Source organism: Scyliorhinus torazame, chromosome 17 (assembly GCF_047496885.1).
Source record: "Scyliorhinus torazame isolate Kashiwa2021f chromosome 17, sScyTor2.1, whole genome shotgun sequence".
In the NCBI taxonomy this organism is placed as follows: domain Eukaryota; kingdom Metazoa; phylum Chordata; class Chondrichthyes; order Carcharhiniformes; family Scyliorhinidae; genus Scyliorhinus; species Scyliorhinus torazame.
The window spans coordinates 160,421,944-160,436,487 of NC_092723.1; the positions used below are offsets into that span (position 1 = coordinate 160,421,944).

Below are 14,544 nucleotides of genomic sequence, written 5' to 3' on the forward strand. Positions count from 1 at the left end.
CCCCTGGTTACCTCCTTTGGGAAAGGCTCACCTTGCTAATCAGGCATTTCCGTGGCCAGCAGTGGACCTTCATGGAGATCAAGGATCCTGGTGGCAGAAATCCATTAATTTCCCACGTAAGGGCTTCAATGGGCATCAAGATGGGAAGGCTGCCTACAAGCCTTCCAGGCATCCTCAAGGGGAGGCATTAAGTTCCACCCTTATGTGGGTAGAAGTGCTTCCTGATTTCACTCCTGATAGGTCTGTCAATCATTCTTAGAATTACCCTTGATTTCCCAACCAGTGTAAATAGTTTCTCTCAATTTACTCCTCCTTCACATCTTGCAAATGTTGATCAAATCATCTCTCGACCTTCTAAATGCCAGGGAATGCAACCCTAGTGTGTTCAATCACACCTTGTAGAGTAACCCTTGGAATCCAGGTGTGACTTTGTTCTGAAACTTGAGCTTTTGTGCTGCTCTGTGACATGATGATTGTATTAACAGTCTCGCTCTCTCTCCCCGTTTAATTTGCCCAGATTGCATTCATTACCATCGACTTTGGGTTTATTAAAAACCAGATAATGCAGATACCTGGAGGGAACCGTTCTCTCTTTGAGACCAGCTGGCAAAAGTGTTTACCATTGATCAGCTCCTCTCTGTGTTTGGAGCTGTTGATCACGGCACTGAGACGGTCTTCAGCCATTTACCTGCAACCAGAGATGATTGTGGACGTGCCAAAAGATCTTCCAGAAGAGACTTTTAAAAATATGTAAGATTTAACTTATCCTTTGTACAGTGTTTTCTAACCTATTACCGTATTCCTTGAGGGAAGGTGGGTATGTTTATAGATTTTTATTTTCTCATTGCTTTGTGCTGGGGTGCAATACCCCATAGGTGTGGCTGCCAATTTCAAGTCTGCCTTGACAGTGAGCGCCGATGCAGGGGTGCCTCAGTTTCCCCACCCTGTCCTTTCTAGCAGCACTCACTAATCTGGTTGAGGAAGCTCGAAAACACTGGCTAATGTTTCCGTCCAGAACCCCGCCCAAATGACCACAGTTATTCTGAACACAGACCAAAGCATTAGACTTCTCTGGGTTGGCACGGGTCATTTAACCATTGAGCCCTCAGAGCAGTGCATTCGTCATTCCCTGGCCAATATTACTCCTCAACTAATATCATAAAAACAGATCAAGAACAAAGAACAAAGAAATGTACAGCACAGGAACAGGCCCTTCGGCCCTCCAAGCCCGTGCCGACCATACTGCCCGACTAAACTACAATCTTCTACACTTCCTGGGTCCGTATCCTTCTATTCCCATCCTATTCATATATTTGTCAAGATGCCCCTTAAATGTCCCTATCGTCCCTGCCTCCACTACCTCCTCCGGTAGTGAGTTCCAGGCACCCACTACCCTCTGCGTAAAAAACTTGCCTCGTACATCTACTCTAAACTTTGCCCCTCTCACCTTAAACCTATGCCCCCTAGTAATTGACCCCTCTACCCTGGGGAAAAGCCTCTGACTATCCACTCTGTCTATGCCCCTCATAATTTTGTATACCTCTATCAGGTCGCCCCTCAACCTCCTTCGTTCCAGTGAGAACAAACCGAGTTTATTCAATCGCTCCTCATAGCTTATGCCCTCCATACCAGGCAACATTCTGGTAAATCTCTTCTGCACCCTCTCTAAAGCCTCCACATCCTTCTGGTAGTGTGGCGACCAGAATTGAACACTATACTCCAAGTGTGGCCTAACTAAGGTTCTATACAGCTGCAACATGACTTGCCAATTCTTATACTCAATGCCCCGGCCAATGAAGGCAAGCATGCCGTATGCCTTCTTGACTACCTTCTCCACCTGTGTAGCCCCTTTCAGTGATCTGTGGACCTGTACTCCTAGATCTCTTTGACTTTCAATACTCTTGAGGGTTCTACCATTCACTGTATATTCCCTACCTGCATTAGCCCTTCCAAAATGCATTACCTCACATTTGTCCAGGTTAAACTCCATCTGCCATCTCTCCGCCCAAGTCTCCAGACAATCTAAATCCTGCTGTATCCTCAGACAGTCCTCATCGCTATCCGCAATTCCACCAACCTTTGTGTCGTCTGCAAACTTACTAATCAGACCAGTTACATTTTCCTCCAAATCATTTATATATACTACAAAGAGCAAAGGTCCCAGCACTGATCCCTGTGGAACACCACTGGTCACAGCCCTCCAATTAGAAAAGCATCCCTCCATTGCTACCCTCTGCCTTCTATGGCCTAGCCAGTTCTGTATCCACCTTGCCAGTTCACCCCTGATCCCGTGTGACTTCACCTTTTGTACTAGTCTACCATGAGGGACCTTGTCAAAGGCCTTACTGAAGTCCATATAGACAACATCTACTGCCCTACCTGCATCAATCATCTGGTTGTCAGCACATTGCTGTTGGTGGGAGCTTGCTGTATGCAAATTGGCTGCCATATTTCCTACATCTGATCAGTTACTACACTTCAAAAAGCATTTAATAAGCTGTTATGCGCTTTGGGAAATTTTGATGTTGTGAAGGGGTGCTATACAAATGCAAGGCTTTCTTCTTTTCATTGTTATACACCACAGGCAGTGGCATATTGGTATTGTCGCTGGACAGGAATCCAGGGACCCAGGTAATGCTCTGGGGACCTGGGTTCGAATCCCACCAGGGCACATGGTGGAATTCAAATTCAATAAAAGATCTGGGATTAAAGGTCTAATGATCATGGAACCATTGTCGATTATCATTTTTAAAAAACCTATCTGGTTCACTAATGTCCTTCAGGGAAGGGAATCTTTTATCCTTACCTCGTCTGGCTTACATGTGGCTCTAGACCCACAGCAATGTGGTTGACTCTTAAATGCCGTCAGGGATGGACAATGAATGCTGGACCAGCCAGCGACGGCCATATCCCATAAACAAATTTTTTTTAAACTCTTGCCTGTGTCAGAAGGGTTCCAGGCCCATTCCAGAGACTTGAACAGTAATCCAGGTGGTCGATTGTGCAGTTCTGAGGGTGTATCTCTCTGTTCATTTACTACTAAACCAGGTCCTGAAGTAACAAATGTGGCCAGAATGTCTGAACTCTTTACTGGCCTAGAACAAGGACTCGACTCTCCAACAAAACTAGGGTATCCCACAGTCGGCATTGCTGTTAATGGATACAATGTCCGCAAACCCCCTTTCCAATTTTCACCAAGTGATAAATCTTGCCTCCTGTGATGTATCTGGTATCCCTGTTCTGTCTAATTTTAAAAAGAACAATTACTTTGGTTCTTCCAGAACAATTGTTCTTAAGGAGCTCTACGACAAAATGGCCGCTCGTACACAAAGAGCAATATACGAATGGATGAGGCAGAGCCTGCAGCAATCCTACAAACCACCTGGTAGGTTGACCTGAATGGGATGGGACTGGGCCTTTATGAGAAGGGTGGACTTATCACAACTAAGAATCTTTGTTCATTTTCCCCAAAACAGGGGCGAGTGGAACCGATTCGTGGATCACAGCAGAGAACCTGTGGTTTTTGGGGAGGTACATTGTCCACCTCCCTTTGGAGGAGATCCAAAAGATTAGTCTCAATGAGGTGAGCAAAAGGGAATCAAAGTGAAAGGCTGCAAGACTCGACTCTCTCTTCCAAATTGATCAAAATCAGTCAGGCCAGCAGGTTTGAGGGGCTGAAAGGCCTTTTCGTGTCCCTTGCCCTCTTGTGCCCTTTAAATTGATCACTGAAAGTGGAATCCGTAGCCATTAATTAACTTCTTGAGTCAAAATGGATGGCGACCACCCAGGCCATTGCTCCAGCGATCCTGTTTGCAAAGGTTTCTACTCCTTCGAAGATGGTTCTTTACTGATTCAGCGCTTGAAGACTTGGAAAGGAGCCTCATTGATCCCCACTAACACCCCAGTTCAGTAAAGAGATTCTCACCGTGGAATAAAGATGGGGGGGTTGGACTGGAGGCCAGCATTGGAGAATGCCCAGTAATCCTAAAGGGTTATAGGGAGCTACAGAGATGGGGGGTGGGATTTTGTGTGTCGCCCCTTTAAGGGCAGGGTGGGTACCTATAAAATATCCATTCTAATTTAGTGGGTGGATGTGCGTGTGATTTTTTTTTAATATCTAGATTCGACTGTTCATTAATTACGACAATGCGACAAAGCAGCTAGACTCTGTGTATGACATCACACCGGCTACTGCCAAAGCTTTCCAGGAAAGGATCGATGCCAGTGGATTTGACATGGCCAACACCTCTACAGTGTACAGGTAAATGGCAGCTTCCCCGCCACCCATCACTCACACCAGCCATTCTGATAACATTAGGCTTATCTCTCTTAAACACACGCGCATTGCCAAGCTCATCCCACTCTCTCCTCCTCTTTATTAAAGCACATCTCAGCCGTCAGGAACCTGACCTCATATCGTTTGCACAATCTCACTCATTTTCTTTTTAAAATCTTTTCCCAGGCTGGGTCTTCTGGTTTGTTTCTTCGACAATGTCCAGGAGCTGGACGCAGGAGAAGCTCGCAGTTTACTCCACCAGATGATTAAGTGCAGCCGTCTCAAGGGGTTCCAAGTTGCAGTGAGGAAGGTAGGACATCTCTCGGGAGCACGTATTCCCGCCTAGACATAGAAAGGATGTTTGGTTCCATTTGTATCGGAGATCAAAACCAGGGGCTATAATTATAAGGGTGTAACTAAGAAATCCAATATGGTGGGAATGTGGAACTCACTACCACATGGAATGGTTGAACTGAATAGTATAGATTTAGGGCAGCACAGTAGCATTGTGGATAGCACAATTGCTTAACAGCTCCAGGGTCCCAGGTTCGATTCCGGCTTGGGTCACTGTCTGTGCGGAGTCTGCACATCCTCCCCGTGTGTGCGTGGGTTTCCTCCGGGTGCTCCGGTTTCCTCCCACAGGCCAAAGATGTGCAGGTTAGGATTGACCATGCTAAATTGCCCTTAGTGTCCAAAATTGCCCATAGTGTTGGGTGGGGTTGCTGGGTTATGAGGATAGGTGGAGGAGCGGACCTTGGGTAGGGTGCTCTTTCCAAGAGCCGGGGCAGACTCGATGGGCCGAATGGCCTCCTTCTGCACTGTAAATTCTATGAAGATGCATTTTAGGGGAAGCTTGGTAAACACATGAGGGATAAGGGAATAGTTGATTATGCTAAAAGAATGAGATGAAGAGTGGAGTGGGAGGAGGCTGGTGTGGAGCATAAATGCCAGCATGAACCAGTTGGGCTGAATGACCTGTTGCTGTGCTGCACTTTGCTGTAATCTCTTAACCCAGTGTTCTTCAAACTTTTTTTCCGGGGACCCATTTTTACCAACCGGCCAACATTCGGGACGCAACCTGGCTGACCTTCGCGACCCACACCGGCCGACCTTCGCGACCTATGCCGGTCGACCTGTGCGACCCACCATTTTCTCTTACTTTGTTTGCTGCTGACAAAAATGGAGGAAATGGTTTTGGGTCCCTTTGGCCCTCGTACACGCTCCGCCAATGGACTCTGTTGGATGAAGGTGAAGCCTTCTGGTGTCGGAAGTTCTGTCCAAAGTTCTGAATTTTTTTCCTGTAAAATGTTATCAAATAAACCCCCCCCCCCAAACTTGTAAAAAAAATAAATAAATAAAATGAGTAAAATAAATGAAAAAAATGAATAAAACCCCCCCGAACTTGTAAAAAAAAAGAAAATAAATTTTTTTAAAAAATGAATAAAATAAATGAATAAAAACCACTACAGAACTTGTCAAACAAAAAGCTGCAACAGTTTTTTAAAAAGCGGCCGCACTGCGCATGCGTGCCCGATTATCGGCGCGCCATAGTGCGCGCATGCGCAATGCAGCCAAATTTTTTTTTTAACATGTTCGCGGCCGCTTGCAGCCGCCGTTATGAAGAGCCGGCTGCTGCGCGGGGATTTGCGCGGTCGGGAGCGCCGCGGACAACGACTCCGCAACCCTCCCGACACCCACCCGCTACCCACCCGCGAGTCGCGCCCCCGACTTTGAAGAACACTGTCTTAACCTCTCTTGTCGACAGGCCTCTCTGTACCCAGTATAGCTTTTCACTGACTCCAGGGGTTTGCAACGGTTATACAGTGATGTTAGAGGGAGCTCCAGTTCCCACGTCAAACATTTTCTGCCACAAGAAGAAGACATTTAAGGCAAACTGGTTCACTTCCAGCCTCTACCCTCATTGGGGCTTGGCATGTTCCCTAAACATTGGCCTGTCCAGTGGGCAACTAGAGATTCTCAGCTCAGAGATCCGGACAGAGTTGGGGTTCAGGGACGACTCTTTCCCCTTTTGTGTGCCAGCCATGCCTCAGTCACCTCTGAGTCAGGAAGTGATGGGTTCAAGCCATCAGCCCCTAACTGATACTCCCAGTGCAGGACTGAAGGAGTGCTGCCCTATTGGAGGTATTGTCTTTCAGGTGTAATGTTAGATTGAGGCATCATTGGCCCACTCCGGTGAAAGTTTCATTGCACTATTATGAAAAAGGGAAGCTCAGTTCTCTAGCAAATGCATCACTACCAGATTGTCTGGTCATTATCACATTGCTATTTGTGCATAAATAGGTTGCTGCACTTCCTATATTCCAACAGTGACTACACTTCAAAAAGTAGTTCAATGGCTATACTTTACAAAGTTTTGAGATTGTGAAAGGCACTATGTGAATGCAAGTTCTTTATCAATGCCTTCTTGAGAGAAGACTACCGGATATGGGGTTGAGCTCACCTAGGTAGACTTTTGAGGAACTGTGATTGGCCCCAGTACCCTTCTCAACATGGGGGTCGGGGAACAATCAAGCAGTGTTCCATTGCTGGCTGCCATGCAGCAGCCACTGCAGGCCGACATACAGCTGGTGAAAATATGATTCATCAGTGATGAATGTCTTTGCCAAAAAGCCCACTGAAACTCACTTTCCAGGTTCACAACCCCAGTTTAGGTCGTTGATGGTTGCACCAGAGAGTTGCTTGTTTCCATCAAGCAGGACACCAAAAACAGGTGACAGCGACAGAGGACAATGGGGTAATATAGTCCAGCTACTTGTAAGTTTTAAACAACAATTTGCATTTATATAGCACGTTTAATTTAGTAAAATGTCCCAAGGCATGGGTGTGATTTATAGAATCTCTACAGTGCAGAAGGAGGCGATTCGGCCCATCGAGTCTATACCGACCCTCTGAAAGAGCACCCTACCTAGGCCCACTCCTCCGTCCTATCCCTGTAATCTCACCTAATCTTTGGACAATTTAGGTAACCTTTGGACACTAAGGGGAATTTAGCATGGTCAGTGCACCTACCCTGCACATCTTTGGTCTGTGGAAGGAAACCGGAGCACCCGGAGGAAACCCACGCAGACATGGGGAGAATGTGCAAACTACATACAATCACCCACGGCCGGAATTGAATCCAGGGGCGGGATTCTCCCCGGGTCGGAGAATCGCCAGGGACTGGCGTGAATCCCACCCCCGCCGGTTACCGAATTCCCCGGCACCGGATATTCGGCAGGGGCGGGAATCGCGCCAGTTGGCGCCCCCCCCCCCCGTCGATTCTCTGGCCCGCGATGGGCCGAAGTCCTGCCGCTGTCAACCCACGCCAGCCGGCGTGGATTGAACCACCTTTGGGACGGCGGCGTGGGCGGGCTCCGGGGGGGGTCGCGGGGTGATCTGGCCCCAGGGGGGGTGCCCCCACAGCACAGGCCCGCCCTGCGATCGGGGCCCACCGATCCGCGGGCCAGGCCACCGTGGAGGCACTCTTTTCCTTCCGCCTTCGCCATGGTCTCCACCATGCGCGGGGATGCCGTGAGCGGCCGCTGATGCTCCCGCGCATGCGCCGACCGGCAAAGTCAGTTTCGCGCCAGCTGGCAGGGCAACAAAGGCCTTTCCCGCCAGCTGGCGGGGCGGAAATCAGTCCGGCGCGGGCCTAGCCCCTCAAGGTGAGGGCTCGGCCGCTCAAGATGCGGAGACTTCCGCACCTTTGGGGCGGCGCGATGCCGGACTGATTTGCGCCGTTCATGGCCCCGGTCGGCGGACATCGCGCCGATATCGGAGAATCCCGCCCCAGGTTCCTGGCGCTGTGAGGCAGCAGTGCTAACCACTGTGCCATTGTGCCGCTCTATTGAACAGAATTTGACATCCAGCCAGATAAGGAGATACTGGGGCAGGAGATGTAAAGCTGCGCAGGTTTCTGAAGAGCCTGTTAAAGGAGAGGGATGAAGAAAGGTTCAGGGAGGGAATTTCAGAGTTTAGAGGCAAGGCGGTGAAGGCGCAGCCACAATGGTGGATTGATTTAAATTGGGGATGTTAAAGAGGCCAGAGTTAGAGGAGTGTGGAGATCGTGGCGGGCTGTGGGTCTGGAGGAGATTACTGAAGTAGAGAGGGGCGAAGCCATAGATGGATTTGAAAATGTTAAAATGGAGGTGTTGCTGGATTGCGAGTCTATGTAGGTAAGGGAACGCCCAAATGCCTGCCCAGTGTAGGACACTGTGGAGACCTCCCGTGCTCGTGGCCACTTTCATTGTCACTATGAGACCAAATTTATCATTGCCTATGGTGGAAGCTTGATTCTGTACTTCGGGTTCCTGATTCTTCCGGTTTCTCTTTTTCTTCAGCTGAAATCGCAGCTCCTAGAGTTGGTCCTGAAAAACCAAACGCTGAATGAAACGTTGGACTCCATCTCCGATGCTATTGCAGGGCTGCCCTTCATGCAGCTCGAGTCACTGTCCCCACAAGCGGTGCGGAGCGCCATCTCTGTCCTAAGGACAGTGAGCGGGTGGACAAAGAGCCAGATGATCATACTCGCCGACAAATTTATTGGAGACAGCAAGGTAAAAGGGAGGCCCAACCGGGGAATATTGTACGGACTGAATGTTTGTGTTGAAGATTGAACCCTTGTCTTTTGGATTTGATAAATTACTGAGAGTAACTGTATAGAAACTGTTTCCATTAACGTGTACGTGGGTAATCAGACGTTTTGCATTTAAGATAACTGGCAAAAGAGCCCGTGAGGAGGCAAGGGGGAATTGTTTTACACAGAAATTGTAACACAGAATGCACAAACCTGGAAGGGTTGCAGAAGCAGATTCAATCGTAACTTCAATTGGATATATATTTGAAAAGAAATAATATTTGAAACTGGAAAAATCTGCAGGGATAGACGGAAAGAGCAGGGGAGTGGGACGAATCGGATACCTCTTTTTCTAAATAATAGAGGCACAATGGGCTGAATGGCCTCTTTCTCAATGGGGTAAGTTGAACTCCAGGGGAAGGGCATGTTTTCAGTGGGATTGCACTCACACCTTTTATGTTTCATTCCCTGCACTTTGCAGCAGTTGTCATTCTTTAACATCAGCCAACTGGGTGAGTTGGTGTTGGGGGTCAGTGCAGATGTGTTCTACAGCAGCAGCGCCGATGAGCTGGCTCAGGCTTTGAAAGGCACTTTGTCTGATCATGCAGCAAAGCTTTCAGCAGCCCAACGATTGGCTGTAGTCACTAAGGTAACGTGCGATCTTTGATCACTGAATTACCCAGCTTTATAACCCTTGTTATTAGGTTTTTCTTCTCTTCCTGATCCTGAGTGTTTCCTCTCTGATTTACAGGTTGTTGAAACCAGGGATATCTCCTCTGTGCTGGACCTGTTGAATGGGTCCTTCTTAAAAGAGTTGCCTCTCTCCAGCCTGCTTAAAACAAAGAACTACAACATTACCCAGCTTGACCACAAACAGTTGAGGCGAAGTCAGGTTAGTTCACCATCCTAACCTATGGGTTAAACAGCCTCTTGATACCTTGCAGTAACTGAACTATGAATTTATAAACAGAACAAGATGGATCGCAGTTTCTTCCTGAACCTCCATACGGTTTATTTCACACAAAGCAGGATTAGGCCTGAAATATCTCACTGCCCCTGTCTCTGGCTTGCTTTGCTGACTTGACTTCACAGCCCTGTTGGCAACGAATAATTTGTACTTGTGTGACATTACTTCACTGCAGTTGGCTGAAAGGTCAGATTTATGATCTTGTTCTAATAGGGTGACACCCTCCAGGATTGGCCTGAAAAGCCATGAATGAATCTCTCCGGACAATGCAGTGAGCATAATGGGGGAGATGGTGGTATAATGTCAATGGACTATAACGCTAGTCTCAGTAATGGTGACCATGAAGCTATCATTGGTTGTTGTAAAAACCCATCGGGTTCACAAATGCCCTTCAGAGAAGGAAATCTCCCATCCTTACTGGTCTGGCCTGTGTGACTCCAGGCTCACAGCAACATGGTTGACTCTTAACTGACACCCGAAATGGCTTCAGAAACCACTCCATTCGAGGGCAATTAGACATGGGCAACAAATGCTGGCCTTGCCAGCGACACCACTTCCCATGAGAGAAAGCAAGGGAGCGTTTTTAAAATGTTTTTCACTTCCTTTGAAGGCTTTTGTTGGTCTTAATAAGATTGGCGATTGAGCGGGCGGGAAATGGTTGCTTCACCTGATCAGGTAAGGAAGAGTCTGTTTGCTTTCCTGATGGAAGGCGGGACACTTTGAAGATTTGCCGGCTGACCAATTGCAGGAATGTCTCGAGGGGCGGGGCGGGTTGGATGTCAGGTGATGAAACCTCCAGGAATATGTTCAATCAGATTTGGCAAACTAATGGATAGACAGGTACCTGTACAAGCCCATGATTAGGTTAAACCCTCTGCTGTGGTTCACCACACCTTGATAAACATCCCATTGAGAGCAGTAATCCCTTTCCACATTCCTCAACTCGACCTGCATTAAACGCACCAATGAGATGGGGGAAAAAAATCCTTGTCTTTTGATTCACCTTCTGTGTTGTGTTACTGAATTAGCGGCAGTTTGTTTACTGACCTCCTTATTGTTTACAGGCTTTGTTTCTGTACGACATGGTGTCTGATGGGGAGCCTGCTAATGAAGTAATCAGGTAATTAAGCTGTTACAAAAAGAAAAATATGTTTTTAATGATCTCTCCCCAAAGCCTCTTGGGGCCCTTGGCTGAGATAGATAACTCTGCACAGGGGGCAGCACGGTGGCGCAGTGGTTAGCACTGGGACTACGGCGCGGAGGACCCAGGTTCGAATCCCGGCCCCGGGTCACTGTCCGTGTGGAGTTTCCACATTCTCCCTGTGTCTGTGTGGGTTTCGCCCCCACAACCCAAAGATGTGCTGGTCAGGTGGAATGGCCACACTAAATTGTCCCTTAATTGGAAAAAAACAATAGGGTACTCTAAATTTAAGAAAAAAATAACTCTGCACAGACTAGGGAACAAAATTGGGTTTGTATATGTCTATTTGTTTTCTCTCTCTCTCCCTCTCTCATTTCTCCCTTCTGCTTCTCTGTCTCTTTTACCCCCTGTCAAGTTTATTTTAATGTGTCTGTTAAATGCCAGGGTTTAAGAAGATAAAAGCCAATTATTTCTCACTGGGGAAGGAAGGAATATTGGAGAGGTTATTGGGATCTCTGAAATAATGCCCGCAAGATCTTCCGCATGAGAGGGAGCCTCATTTGGGGGGGGGGGCGGACACCCCGCCCCCTCCCCCCGTCTTGGGGATGGACACCCGCCCTATCTTGGGGGTGGACACCCCCGCCCTCCCCCCATCTTGGGGGTGGACACCCCCTCCTCCCCCCGTCTTGGGGATGGACACCCTCTCCTCCCCCCCCCGTCTTGGGGATGGACACCCCCCCTCCCCCCGTGTCTTGGGGATGGACAACCCCCCACCCGTGTCTTGGGGATGGACCCCCCCCCCCCCCGACCCCCCCCCCCCCCCCTGTGTCTTGGGGATGGATCTCTCCCCCTCCCCCCATGTCTTGGGGATGGATACCCCCCCCCGTGTCTTAGGGATGGCCCCCCCCCCCCCCCATGTCTTGGGGATGGATTCCCCCCCCCATGTCTTGGGGATGGATTCCCCCCTCCCCCCTCCAGTGACGTGCTGCTGCTCCCAAGTGTTTACAGCCTGGTAACTGTCATGATATTCAAACACACATATCATGATAGACACACCAACAGACAAATCAGCACACACAACACGACAACCAATCACAGACAAGGACAGAGACAGTATAAGAGAGGAAACACGACACCTGGTGGCCAGTAGAGCTGGAGACCAGGACAAGGACAGGACCTGTTACACTACACACACAGGGAGTCACCACGTGCAGAGTATCCAGACCGAACTGTAAATAGCAGTTGAAATAAAATAACGTTGCACCAAGTACAATTGTGTTGGTTCATCTGTGCATCAGAGCACCCAACACCACAGTAACGTTGCAGAACTCCGAGGGAGCCTCATTTTAAATGCAGTTTGAAAGACGGCACCTCTGTCAGTACAGCACTCCTCAGTACTGCACTGACTGGCTATTTATTTTAGTTGCTGTTTGCGGGATCTTACTGTCCAGGGGATGGTAGAATCACTGGCCTACATCACAATAGTAACTGCACTTCATAATAATTTGGCTGCGGAGTGTTGAAGGTGTAATGTAAATGTTGGTTCTTGCTACTATTTCAATCATTTCTGCTGTTTCCTATTTTCATAGTTTTGGGGAGTTAGTGAAAGGTTTAACCTGTGAACATATCCAATCCTTGGACAACACCACGTTTCTCGCAGTTGCTGAACTCTTAGAAAATAACTTGGACCTTCTGTCGTCATATCAGGTAACCAATACAATACACCTGAAGGAAAGAACTTGCCATAATATTGCACCTTTCTCAACTTCAGGATGTCTCAAAGTGCTTTACAGTTAATGAAGTACTTATTGAAATGTAGTCACTTTTGTAATGTAGGAAATGCAGCAGCTACTCTGCACACAGAAAGATCCCACAATCATCAATGAGGAAATGAGCAAGTAATTAGTTGTTGTGATGTTGATTTGAGGGACAACGGTTGACAGGGGGAGGGGTGGGGGAAAAGCTCCCTGCTCTTCTTTAAAATTGAGGCCATGAGATAGTTTAGGCCACCTCAATTCTTACCGAGGACAGCACCTCTGATGGTGCAGCACTTTCTCAGTACTGACCCTCTGATAGTACAGCTGACTCAATGCTGACTCTCCAACATTACAGTTTCCCCCTCAGTACTGACTGACGACCCTCTGACAGCGCTGACCCTCCGAAAATACAGTCCAACTTCAGTACTGACTTGAAGTTCCTAATGAACTAATGAACCATGACACCGAGTGTCTTTCTTGCAAATTCACCTTTTATTTTGGGAATATTTTGATTTTAGTGAAAACTAAACTTGTTTATGAAGCTAACTCCACTCTCTGGTGACCTGGCCAATATTTATCCCTTCACCGATACCACTGAAAATAGACCATCGCATTCTAGATATCATTTTGCTGTTGGTGGGATCTTGCAATGCTGTAGCAATTCTTTCCAAAAATAGTGTGTAATTCAAAACTATTCTACTGGTTGCAAAGTGCACCGGAGTGTACTTGATGTGAGTGTTTTATACACAGACGGGGGAAATCAAAGCTTGAGACTGACATGACTTGTTATATTTAGTGCGACCCCATTGCGTTTGCTTACCCTGCCACTGGTTGGATTTAAAGCTGTTGTAGTCACATATAATCATTCATAAAATATGCAGCACAGAAACAGGCCCAACTGGTATATTAGTCCCACTTGAGCATTCTTTCCCCATAGACCTGTAAATGTTTCTTTGTTTATTTTTTCCAAGTGTATCTATCCAATTCCCATGGCATTATTTTGAAGAACAGGGGAATTATCCCCAGTGTCCTGGCCAATATTTATCCCTCAGTCAGTACACTAAAAAAAAAAAAGATTATTTGATCATTATCACATTGCTGTTTGTTGGAACTTGCTGTGCATAAATTAACTGCTGTATTTCCTACATTACAACAGTGACTAAACTTTTTTAAAAATGCTTTGTTGGCTGTAGAACACTTTGGGACATGCTTAGGTCGGGAAAGAAGCCACGTGATTGCAAATCGTTTTTTGAAAACACCATTATTGAATTCACTGTATATAAAAAAGTCCATTACTATGATCAGGGCACAACAGGAAATGAGCAGGCAGATGTTCCCCAACCTGGAAAAGGTGGAATCCGGTGCATGCCGGGTGGGAAGATCCTGACATCAGTTTGGAATCCTGACAGCACCCTGTTCTGTTCCGGCTTTCCCCCAAGGAGGGATTAAAGGCAACTGTGGAACTGGCTGAAGCTATGCCGAGTAAATGATTAAGAAGTGATTGCAATTTTATGCAGCGAGTGGTTAAAATCTGGAATTCGCTGTCTGAATGTGTGGTGGAGGCAGATTCGATTGGGGATTTCAAAATGGAATTGGAGAAGGGCATAATACGAAAGAAATGTTGCTGTGGGGAAATTGGACTCTCTGAGCTGCCCTTGCAGGCGGTTGGCACAGACATGACAGGCCAAATGGCCTCCTGTGCTGTAACCATTCTCTAAATCTAACCGGGTATTTGTGTAAAACTGTATTGTATGTGCACGTGTATGTTTGTGTGTGTGTATGTGTGTGTGCGCGCGCATGTATGTGTGTGCACGTGCGTGTGTGTGC

At 47.5% G+C, this 14,544-nt stretch overlaps 1 protein-coding gene across 1 annotated transcript in view; it reads left to right on the plus strand.

The window, feature by feature from the left end:
• Positions 1-14,544, plus strand: part of LOC140394326 (otoancorin-like) — a 104,942-nt gene that overhangs the window by 39,004 nt on the left and 51,394 nt on the right. The window contains exons 8-17 of the mRNA XM_072481502.1: positions 518-750; positions 3,282-3,385; positions 3,477-3,583; positions 4,122-4,261; positions 4,463-4,586; positions 8,617-8,832; positions 9,334-9,501; positions 9,604-9,744; positions 10,884-10,939; positions 12,550-12,667. Coding sequence (XP_072337603.1) covers positions 518-750; positions 3,282-3,385; positions 3,477-3,583; positions 4,122-4,261; positions 4,463-4,586; positions 8,617-8,832; positions 9,334-9,501; positions 9,604-9,744; positions 10,884-10,939; positions 12,550-12,667 — 1,407 coding nt within the window. The remainder of the gene's footprint in view (positions 1-517; positions 751-3,281; positions 3,386-3,476; positions 3,584-4,121; positions 4,262-4,462; positions 4,587-8,616; positions 8,833-9,333; positions 9,502-9,603; positions 9,745-10,883; positions 10,940-12,549; positions 12,668-14,544) is intronic.